Source organism: Anolis sagrei, chromosome 1 (assembly GCF_037176765.1).
Source record: "Anolis sagrei isolate rAnoSag1 chromosome 1, rAnoSag1.mat, whole genome shotgun sequence".
Lineage (NCBI taxonomy): Eukaryota > Metazoa > Chordata > Lepidosauria > Squamata > Dactyloidae > Anolis > Anolis sagrei.
Genome location: NC_090021.1, coordinates 91451597 through 91464050, shown reverse-complemented (window position 1 = coordinate 91464050; position 12454 = coordinate 91451597). Strand labels below are relative to the sequence as shown.

At 40.9% G+C, this 12454-nt stretch overlaps 1 protein-coding gene across 2 annotated transcripts in view; it reads right to left on the bottom strand.

The window, feature by feature from the left end:
* The window catches only part of HDAC2 (histone deacetylase 2), a 30506-nt gene extending 21125 nt beyond the window's left edge, over positions 1–9381 (bottom strand). The window contains exons 1-3 of one of the 2 annotated variants that reach the window (XM_060753193.2): positions 9215–9381; positions 1349–1461; positions 683–827 (exon numbers count right to left, since the gene is read on the bottom strand). In XM_060753193.2, coding sequence (XP_060609176.2) covers positions 683–827; positions 1349–1461; positions 9215–9266 — 310 coding nt within the window. In that variant the 5' untranslated portion in view covers positions 9267–9381. The remainder of the gene's footprint in view (positions 1–682; positions 828–1348; positions 1462–9214) is intronic. The other variant, XM_060753194.2, reaches the window with a different exon arrangement.
* Between the last annotated feature and the right edge of the window lie 3073 nt (positions 9382–12454).

The following is a 12454-nucleotide window of genomic DNA, read 5'->3' as shown; positions in this document are numbered from 1 at the left end:
TGATAACATATCTGTAAGCCAAGCCCCATGGGGAGCTGCTTAGGAGCTGGATATGTTTAGCCTGGAGAACAGAAAGTTAAGAGTAGACAGGATGGCAATGATTAAATATCTGAAATGATGTCTTATTGAAAAAAGCTTGTTTGCTGCTGCTCCAGAGATTAAGACAAAGAGCAATGGATTCAAACTGCAGGGAAAATAAGTTCCACCTAGGAAGACTTTTAATGGTAAGCGAAATATGCTGCCTCAGAATGTGGTAGAGTCTCCTTCTCTAGAGATATTTAAGCAGAGGCTGATGACTATCTGTCAGGAGGGCTTTGATTTGTACATGGCAGGCGGTTGGACTGGATGGCCTTTGTGGTATCTTCCAATTTTAAGATTCTATAAAACCATCATCTAGCAATTTTGCAACATTATATTTAAACAAAGTGATTACTGGGCAGGCAACTAACAATTCAAAGTATTAGTAATCCACTAATATTCTGACACAACAGATACTTTACATTAAATTAAAATAGCCGATACAAGGCTTTCTATTTTCAAGTCCCCAAGACAAAATTGGTAAAACATTATGTAAGTCAAGGAAATGAACACAGCAATTAATTTAGATTTGCCATGTACAAAGAGTCTCGAAATCTTCTATGTTGATATTTTGGGGAAAGGCTCTCAAAAGTTAAGGACTTACTTATATTTAGTTCAACATCAGACTTACATCTTTGCATCTGTTTGCTATACTCGGACATATTGTCAGGTCTTATTGAGCGAAGAAATTTGATGTACTCATCACTGTGGTATTTCGTCATTTCTTCTGCTGTAGCTTTGTGGGGTCGCTGGTAAAAAAGAAAGACTGAAATGTGTCTGACATAGAATAGGAAGCAACAATACTTCATATAGCCTTAGCTAGACAAATTTTAAATGAACACTTATTTATAATGCTTTAGCATTTTTGTTGTCAAGTCCACAACATTCGTAAGCACAAAACAGTTACTGTATTTTATTCTTAGTAGGTTGATACAATTAAGATACTTTTGTATTTAGCTCTTATATTGTCTCAACCATCTAAGCACTAAAAACAACAAAATGTGACATTCTCATCAACAAAAGAGACCATTGGCAATACCTGACTACCCAAATTCTGCAAATATTTTTGTGTTAATATAACATTATGTCTGAAATTTTGTAAAACAAATAAATTTCTCAAAATTTAAATAGATAAAAAGTATGACATTAACTATTACTATAATAAAGATGATAATAAACAGTATATTTATATATATTTTCTGCTACTAACAATATACTCTCTCCAATGATCATCACCATCTATATTATAGAGCTATGATTGTATACTCACATAGATTTCCATTTTTCTGTACAAGCCATAGTTAAGCAGCAAGTTGTGAGTCATACGAATTCTGTGGGGCTTCATTGGGTGTCCCTGCCCATAATAATAGTTCCCAATATCACCTGTAAATAAACAAAATGATATTTAAATGTCTAACAACACAGTTCTTATTTACTTTGTCAGGTTTCTCTACGATCTACAAAACAATAGATACTGCCTTCTGTCCTGGTAAACATTCATTCTCTTACTCTTGGATGGCCTTTGTGGACTCTTTCACCTCTATGATTCTTGAAACCCATTCAGCTTGGAAGCAGGGACTGTAGAGACTCATCAGACAGGTAAGGGGAAAGAGGGGACAGAGTGGGACAACGGAGGAAACAGGCCTATTTTGTTCCCTCCTGTTGAGGTCTGTCTTCTGCCATCTCATATCTTTTCCCCCTTCAGGCCTGTCTTTCCCCCAATGTACTCCTGCATTGAGCCATTTGCAGTTGGCTAACACCCGACTACTCCAAAGGCACTCTGGGCTCCATTTCTCTATGCAGTTGAAATGAAACCCCAGAGAGTCCCATCAGAAGTTGCCCTGAGTCATGTGATAACTCTCAAATCTCAATGACTCCACTTGTTTGAAATTTGGCTGGGGTTAACTCTGTTACCATTAACCCAAGTTACATCTACATTTGGGTAAAAACAAAAAAAAATGTTTCCCATTGCAAGTCAATGAGGAGCATGAACACACTGAGTTTTGAATTTTGGTTTGGATTTTAAATCTGAGAAGCCAAATCACACACCCCAATCTGAATCACTAAGCCAGGATGCTCGTATTTCAGTTGCTTTGGCCCTTTGTAATATAAATGTAACTCAAAAAAGTGGGAAAGTTATTAAGTTTTCTTAAACTAATCAGTACTCTCAATCTAATTGTTGCTACAAAATTAAATAAATAATTCCACTTTTGATATATAATTGACTTTATTTTTTAACTTATCTACTAAATTATTTCCCTTCAGGAAAATGGATCAAAACATGTCTCTCAATCATTTTAATACATATTTAATAAGTAAATGAATGCGCCATCAAGTTTAGAAGACTGAAATCCAATTAATGTACACGTCAATCATCAAAATACTTTGGGAGGTGGGGATAATTCACTTGGATATAGAGACCTAACAAGATCTACAAGGATAACCCTAACTCTGATGCCAACTGTTCTGCAATGGGGCTTTCCTTGACATTCCTCTTCAAACCCTCTTGCTGCCTACAAATATGTTACGTCGGATTTTTCTACATTTCAGAGCAGATTTAGAGAGCACAAAGGGGATTGTCACTGCATAATTCTGAGCATAGAGCTAATCTATTTGAAGAAGTACACTTTTGGATCCTGGCACCAATCACTACCACAACAATTCTTCAGAGACTAAAACTTTGCTACCAATATAAATTACACTAATTTGAATATAGAAATGCAGAATTCTACATTCTCCTGTTATGAAAATCAACACACAGAGGTCTACATATATACGGAATAAAGATGAACACATAGTGGTGTACTTTAATCTGTGATTAATAAATCTATCTTCAATTATCACTTCACTTATTTTCTTGAGAAGCAATAAAAGCACTGGAGCCAAGCACCATCAAATCTCTGCCAGTTCGCCATTATGGCAATCAGCATCACTGCCATAAGGGTTACGGATCAGTTTTTGGTCAATTCGGTTTGGAGTGCTGATTCAACTTTAGATTCAGTTTGGGGTTCTGATTATATTGGATAGACCACATCAGCTCTAGTATCTGATACAGAATATATGCCATGGTCAGCGACAGGAAAGTAGTGGCTGGTGGCACAAAAGGAGTGTAAATAAAATAAATAAAATAATATACATAAATAAAGAGGAAGGAATAGATTTTCATCCTCGCAGCCCACTGGTGGTCCACAGCCCACAAGTTAAGGACCACTGTACAGTAATCATGCCTGTTATCATTTTTCTTGTGTAGACCTTAGGCCTGATTCCCCCACCCCTAAAGAAACACCTCTGCAAACAATAATTTGTTTTACCTTTGTCAACTCCAACTGGTGAAACAAAGCATAACATCTTCATTTGTCTTGTGAAAAACCAATGGATTTGATTAAGATACAAGCAACTAGAGACTGTGTATTTTTCCACAAGAATACAAAGGGTTTTTTGCCCCTGAGTGATAAGTGCCTCATTATTTCTTTCCAACATGTTTGTGTGCTTTTAGGTTAATAAACGTAATTATATACAGCAAAGAGAAACATCTAAATAAGTACATTTTACTATTTACTGCCTACATTATTTTCATATGTGAAAGAATACAAGACTAATACATTTATGCTATCACTCAAATTTCTGGACTGGTTCAGTAGAATATTGACAACAATCATGGCCTGTACTTTGATCATTCCAAAATATTTTAAGTGTATGTAAACTCAGCATTGAAAATCTATCATGATTTTCAGAGTACTACACATATTGTCTAATTCGAACTATTCCTCTTTTATCAACATCAAGATCTCAGATCACAGAACTTTCTTTACCAAGGAACCTTTTCCTTTACCAAAATCTAAACAAAGAAAACTAAGCAACAAAGAAGGCAGCTGCCACTGACTTTCTTGTATGCACTTTGAAAATCTCAAGTAGGCTACAATATTTTGGTCTCGACAGAACTGATTGTTCAGTGTACAGTTCCCCTGTTGGTATCAACAGGTCAAAACCATAGTTAAATATTGCAAAACTGCCTGTGTAACAAAGTGTAAAATACCTCTGAAGAATCATTTTCATATGGCTCATTGTATACAAAACCACCAGACATTTCTTCACATCTCGTAGTGATAAAATGACACTTTGTAGATGATTACTGGCCATATATTTCAACCTTAAACCATTGTTTTTATTCTTGTTAAAAAAAACCCCTTCAACATGACTCTCTGATTAACATTGCTAAAGAAAAGCTGCACTTCTGTGTTGGTTTTGGAAGACAGAATGGGATATTTTGAACATGGTAGCTGTGCTTCACATACATAAAGGATGGAACACATTGTCCTTCTTCAGCCTGGTCATATGCTTCTATTAAATTCTATGTACTTGTCTGCCAGTTGCATGTGGATACGATGTTTGATGTGAACCTAAGCCCATTTATTTGACAGCAATTTTCCCAACAGATTTTTAAATGTCAATTTAACATTTCCAGGTATCACTTCAATTCACTCTGTAGCTTCTTTAGAAAGAGAGTATGATTTCACAGCTTATCATTTTGTTTTGCTGTGCAAGATATAATTATCAAAGACTGGGATTTATATTCAATCCTGATAAATCAATTTTTGCCACCTCAACATCTGTAATTTTTAAAGAAAATTGGATTAAAGTAGCGCACAGATGGTACATGACAGCCCAGAAACTTGGAAAATGTTACAAAAATATAAAGTGCTGGAAATGTGGAAAGATAGAAGGAACATATTTCCACATGTGATGGTCGTGTACAAAGGCTCGGATATATTGGAGAAAAATACATAAGATACTACGGGAAATACCAAATATGAGAATTCCATTTGAACTGGAAACATTCCTACTAGGAATGACAGAACAAAAAATGACTGCAGCAAGAATAAACTATGCTAGGCTGTTTGATGTCAGCTATAAACACTGCAGCAAGAATATGCTATGCTAGGCTGTTTGATGTCAACAGACACCATCTCCTCCCCCTCCCCAATATGCCAGGTAATGTTACTATAAGTGGTTCCATTGTTTCTTTGCTGGACACTCCTGGTACTTGTCAATGGTTTGAGGACGGAAAAAGACTACTACTTTCAACTTAAAACACATTGCTGATGTTTACAGTACTGTTCTACTTGAAGGATGCTTTTGCTTTATCAGTTTTGCAAGGCTTAAGGACAGAGCAAGGATCTACACTTAACATTAAAATTACTGTTTTCTTTATCAGTGATATCTTGAGCTTTATTTGGAGTTCGAAAAACAACTGGAACAAGATGTTCTACTGAGAAAAGACCATCAATGATAGTTCTGTAAGTTGTCCAGTGTTGTTCTTTCTTTACTGTTCTGATTTTAGAGTTTTTGTTAATCTTTAGGGCCCTGTCACACTACACTTTTATGCCAATATTATTCCACTTTAACTACTACAACAGCATCATATGGAATCTTAAGACTAGCAGTTTATGGAGGGGCATCTCTCTGATTTTCCAGGCTTTCGTAAATGACAGGATGCAACCACAGCAGCTGAGGTGGAATAATTGTGCTATAACAATGTAATGTGATAGGACCCTTGACTTCTTCATGGATTCATCTTGTGGCCTTGGCAACCAGTGAACCTGGTTGCCAAGGCAGAATTTAATGCCACATGAATAATAGTGCATCTACCTTGCAGAAGGAATGCATGGTTGCTGTGTGTTTTATGGGATGTATAGCCATGTTCCAGAAGCATTCTTTCCTGGTGTTTTACTCACCTATATGGCAGGCATCCTCAGAGGTTGAGGGGTTTGTTGGAAACCAAGCAAATGAGGTTTATATATCTGTGGAATGTCCAGGATGGAAAAAAGAACTCTTCTCTGTTGGAGGCAATGTGAATGTTGCAATTGGCCACCTTGGTTAGCATTTAATGGCCTTGCAGTTTCAAAACCTGCGGGAATCCTTTGTTTGGAGGTGTTAGCTGGCCCAGATTGTTTCTTGTCTGGAATTCCTCTATTTTTGAGTGTTGTTCTTTCTTTACTGTTCTGATTTTAGAGTTTTTGTTAATTTTCATGGTTTTCTCCTTTTTGTTAAAATTGTCCACATGCTTGTGGATTTCAATGGTTTCTCTATGTAGTCTGACATGCGAAAAGTAATGCAATTACTTCAACTGCCACGGCTCAACACTATGGAATCCTGAGAGTTGTAGTTTTAAAAGCATTCTCTGCCAAAGAGTGTGGTTGGCTCACTAAACAACAAATGTCAGGATTTCACAGCATTGAGCCAGGGCAGCTGAAATTTATTTTTATTTATTTATTTACAACATTTCTACCCTGCCATTCTCCACCCTGGAGGGGGACTCAAGGCAGCTTACACTTAGGCAACTATTTGATGCCTTCAAACAATGTAGGTAAATTAAACATTTAAATCTTTATAAATAAAAATGTAATGTTCGTTTGTGGGATTAACATAACTCAGAAACCACTGGACGGATAGACACTAAATTTGGACAGAATACACCTAACAACCCAATGAGTGACCATCACTCAAAAAATTGATTTTGCCCTCACCCTCCCTAATTTGCAACGTTATTTTGAGGCGAGTGCTCTGACCTGGATCAACGACTGGGTGACCCTACAAAACAGAAAAATGTTAACCCTAGAGGGGTGGGACCTTAGAAGAGGATGGCATGCCTACATATGACAGAAAAATGAGCTGGTTTCACTATTGGCAAACAAAAGAATGCTTCAAAGAAGATCGAAAAGTAGGGTTCAATACCAAGAAATCAAGTTGGGATAAGATAATGAAAAAGGATCAAAAATTAATTAAAACTCTTTACCAAAGCCTGTTAGAATGGGACTTGGAAAAAGAGAGAATAAAAGAAAATATGACAAAATGGGCCATTGACATTGGCCATCCAATATTGTTAAAAGATTGGGAGAACATCTGGAAGAAGTTAAGGTTCACGAAAGCTACAAATATAATTGAAGGATGGTACAAGATATATTTTCGCTGGTACCTGACACCTCTACAAATATCAAAATTCAATAAAAATTAATAGATGCTGGAGATGCGAAAAAGAGCTAGGCACCCACTTCCATTTGTGGTGGGGGTGCAAAACAATCAAAAATTACTGGTCAGCAATACACAAATGTACCCAAAAAATTATTAGGGTGAAATTTGAGTTGAAACCGGAATTTTATCTTTTGAACATAACAAACTTGAATTTAGGTGAAAACGAAAAGATGTTTTTTTATATATCAGCTGCGGCAAGAACGACAATTGCCCAAAAATGGAAAGAGAAAGACCCTCTACAATTGGTGATTGGATAAACAAAATCCTAGACTATATGAGCATGGACAACTTATCACAATACATTGACAATAAAAATAAGAATAAACAGACGAATTGGGAGCCTCTGAGAAGGTTTATGCAGGAAGATATGCAAATCCAACTCTACGGATGAAGGATATACCAACTAATATAGAGAAAAGTAACTAAGTTATAATGCGGAAAAGTAAATGGACACAATTGTTTACGTCCCTGTGGATCGAACAGGAAGCCATCACCTCCCCTCTCCTCCTTTTTTTCTCTTCTTGCTCTTTCCTTTCTTTCTAAGGCGAGCACACTGTTGCTCCACTTTCACTGTAATCTTGGATGCCTTTTTCTCTCTCTTGAAAATGTTGAAAAATAAATATATATTAAAAAATGATTTTGTCATTTGGGAGTTGTAATTGCTGGGATTTATAGTTCACCTACAATCAAAGAGCATTCTGAACTTCACCAATGATGGACTTGAACCAAATTTGGCACACAGAACTCCCGTGAATAACAGAAAATACTGGAAGGGTTTGGTGGGCACTGACTTTGAGTTTTGGAGTTATAGTTTACCTACACCCAGAGAGCACTATGGACTCAAACAATCAAGGATTTAGACCAAACTTGGAATGAATACTCAATATGCCCACATGTGAACACTGATGGAGTTTGGAGAAAACAGACCTTGACATTTGGGAGTTGTAGTTGCTGAGATTTATAGTTTACCCACAATCAAAGAGCATTCTGAACCCGACCAACAATAGAACTGGACCAAACTTTCCACACATAACCCCCATGACCAACAGAAAATACTGTGTTTCCTGATGTTATCTGATGACCCTTCTGACGCCCCCTCATGACCCCCACAGGGGTCCCAACCCCCAGGTTGAGAAATGCTGGGTGAAGGCCATCCAGCCCAACTCCCTTCACCCGGGCAAAAAAACATAACCAAAGCCCTCCTGACAAAGAGCCATATATAGATAGTTATATATGATTCACACACACATACATATGAATATGACAGATATAGTTTCATAGATTTTAAAGGGACTCCTAAAGGACAATTCTATGTTACATGTTCCAGAGTAGGCAAACCAGACAATCTCTACATCAATACTGAAAAAGAAACAAGAAATACTGTTTACCCAGAAGCATAAAGAAAATACATATATTAGAAACCATCACTTCCTTATTACTTTATTTTCCAGATCACCAAGCTGGCCCACAGCAACGCATGGCAGGGGACGGCTAGTAGAATTATAAAATACAATGGTGTCAAAACTTCATTTATTCTACAGTGCCGATGCTTCCTGGGATACCTGCAATGCAAAATCCGGGGGGGGGGGGGATGACAATAGCCTCCATTCCAGGTGGATACCTTTGCATCCATCCCAGTGCTATCTTTTAGCAGCCAAGTATTCACAAACAGAAAAGAGGATGCAAGAGATAAGAGGGTGGAGGTGGGAGGAAAAATGAGATGAAAGAGTCTGGGTTAGCAACTTCCGTCTGGACTCTGGAGAGACGCCTCTACAGACACAATAGGTCTGAGGGGGGGGGGGGGGAGAGAGAGAGGCACAGAAAAAGGGGAGGGGGCGTCGAGGAGGGAGGGAGGGGGCGGGGCTGTAGGCGGCGCGTGCGCCGGGAAGGAAAAAAAAGGGGGGGGGGCAAGAAGGCGCGCGAGGACAGGAGGAAGAGGGGGCGCGCGCAGGGGATGGGGATGGGGCGCGCGCACGGGGAGTACACAGAACCAACGGACGCGCCGGAGCACAAAAGGGGGGGGGGGTTTCACCCTCAGGCGCTCTCTCACAGACTTAAAGGCATACACACCCCTCAAACGCGAAAGAAACCCCACTTTTCTTACCGTCATAGTAGTAGCAGACTTTCTTCTTGCCGCCTCCCTGACTGTATGCCATGAAGCCGCCTCTTGAGGGAATCCCCAGCTACCTCCGGATCAAGCGAGGCCGGCAGGGCACAGCAGAGATGCCTGGCGCTGAGGCGGCGACGCAGCTGCGTGAGAAAAAGCCGGCCCCGCCTCCTCCAGCCGCGGGCTCGTGCCACTCGAGGAAGGAACCACCCGCAGGGGGGGAGGAGCGGGGAAACGCACTCTCAGGCCCCGCCTTTTCGAAGGCATAGAATTGCGCTCCGGTACCAAACGAAGGCAACATGGTAACTTGCAGAGAGTTCCTGAGGCAGAGCCCTTTACACTTGAAAGAAAGAGCGAAAATTTATCAACTTCTTTTCTTCATCCCCCTCAATTTCGACGACACAATGGTACGGTCTGCGTAACGAAGCGGTCCGTTCTTGCTGTGCTCGACCTCGCTCAATCAGCATGTGCGGAGTGCGCAAGCGCAGAGGGCTTCTTTTCCCTGGCTGTGAGAGACGCTTTTCGGATGAGACCCCAGAGAATGTTGGCTCCGGCCTCGCGCGCCTTTTCCTCTTTCTTCCTTTTTGAAGGGTTTTGCAAAAGGCGGGCAGTTTTGTTGGACGAAATCCCTACAAAATAGTTCCCCTCCAAGCCCATTCTCCCTCTTAAGCTCTCACATAATGATTTTGAAAGAAAATGCAGGAAAATCTAAATAACATATTGAAGTGGTCCCTTTATTAGGCCAAATAAAAGGCCCCCAACACATTGCACACGTTTTCGAAGGCCACTGGGTTCATCATCGGGTATGGATGTTAAAAAGATAGTGTATTGTGTGCCTTTATCCTATTAAATAAAGGCACACAATCAGGCCTGTAGCGAGGGGGTGGTTTTAGGGGTTCAACCCCCCCCCCCCGAAATGTTTCAGATTTTTTTAAAAAACCTGGTTTACTCATGAATATTAACTGGTTAACCAAATCCCCATGCTAAGTCTGAGATGCAAAAAATTAAGAGTCCCTCCAGAACTGTAAGCACTATCTCAAGCAAATATTGACAATTTATTCACACTGTCATTACTTGCAGCAATAGCCAATGTAGTGAAGCAACCAAGTTGGGGGGGGGGGGGTGTTGAATGCTCTCATTAAGGAGGCCAGACTTGGTGGAGGTGGCTGACAGGGGCTAGCGAGGAGGAGCTGAGGAGCCTTTTAATCAAGGTGAAAGAAGAAAGCGCAAAAGCCGGGTTGCAGCTAAACGTCAAAAAAAAAAAACAAGATTATGGCAACAAGAATGATTGACAACTGGAAAATAGAGGGAGAAACCGTGGAGGCCATGACAGACTTTGTATTTCTAGGTGCAAAGATTACTGCAGATGCAGACTGTGGCCAGGAAATCAGAAGACGCTTACTTCTTGGGAGGAGAGCAATGTCCAATCTCGATAAAATAGTAAAGAGTAGAGACATCACACTGGCAACAAAGATCCGCCTAGTCAAAGCCATGGTATTCCCTGTAGTAACCTACGGATGTGAGAGCTGGACCTTAGGGAAGGCTGAGCGAAGGAAGATCGATGCTTTTGAGCTGTGGTGTTGGAGGAAAGTTCTGAGAGTGCCTTGGACTGCGAGAAGATCCAACCAGTCCATCCTCCAGGAAATAAAGCCCGACTGCTCACTGGAGGGAAAGATACTAGAGACAAAGTTGAAGTACTTTGGCCACATCATGAGGAGACAGGAAAGTCTAGAGAAGACAATTATGCTGGGGAAAGTGGAAGACAAAAGGAAGAGGGGCCGACCAAGGGCAAGATGGATGGATGGCATCCTTGAAGTGACTGGACTGACCTTGAGGGAGCTGGGGGTGGTAACGGCCGACAGGGAGCTCTGGCGTGGGCTGGTCCATGAGGTCACGAAGAGTCGGAGACGACTGAACGAATGAACAACAATTGAAGGCTGCTCTGCCCCCTGCTGTGCTCTTCGTTTCAGTGTGAGCTAGGAGGCAGGTTTCAACCCCCCCCCCCCCCGAAATTTTCAACCCCCCCCCAAATTTTCAACCCCCCCCCCCAAAATTGTCAACCCTCCCCGAATTTGTTTTCTGGCTACGGCCCTGCACACAATACACTATCTTTTTAAGGGGTCGGCTTTGACGGGTCGACTGAGCAACGACCGCTCACAAACTAATACCCATGCCAACATAAAGGCAGATCAAATAGCACACCAACTCTTGAAGAATGGGAAACCCAACCTTGCCACCAAAGTAGGAAAGAAACCAATAGCCAGACAACAAGAGATTGAGAACAACAACCTCCATGAACCCTTTACATCTACAGAATTGGACATGGCTCTCAATAAATGTAAAAATGGCAAAGCAGCTGGCCTGGATGATGTACGGATGGAACAAATCAAGAACTTTGATTCAAAAGCAAGACACTGGCTGCTGGAGCTGATGAACAACTGCACTGCATCCTGTCAGATCCCCAAAATCTGGAGGAAAGCAAGAGTCATTGCCATCTTGAAACCAGGCAAAGACCGTAATGATCCAAAAAGCTATAGACCAATCTCCCTGTTACGCCATCTTTACAAAGTTCTGGAGAGACTTATTTTGCATAGAATTATGGAAAACATAGACCCCTGTCTGATCCCACAGCAATCTGGCTTCAGGAAAGGCAAAAGGTGCATATCGCAAGTGCTGAACCTGACTCAGCACATAGAAGATGGCTTTGAAAGGCAGCAGATCACAGGAGCTGTCTTCATCGACTTGTCAGCAGCCTATGATACTGTGAACCACTGCCTCCTCCTGAGAAAAATTATAATATCACAAAGGACTACCATCTCACCCGCCTCATAGGAAACCTGCTACAAAACAGGAGTTTCTTTGTTGAGTTCCAGGGCCAGAGAGGCAGATGGCGGAAACAGAAGAACGGCCTGCCTCAGGGGAGCGTGCTTGCTCCATCCATGTTCAACATTTACACAAATGATCAGCCACTGCCAGAAGGGACAGAGAGTTTCATCTATGCTGATGATCGTGCCATTACCACTCAAGCAGGGAGCTTTGAGATGGTAGAACAGAAGCTCTTCGAAGCTCTAGGTGCTCTTACTGCCTATTACAGGGAAAACCAGCTGATCCCTAATCCATCTAAAACACAGACATGTGCTTTTCACCTTAAGAACAGACAAGCATCCCGAGCTCTGAGGATTACCTGGGAAGGAATCCCACTGGAGCATTGCAGCGCACCCAAATACCTTGGAATCA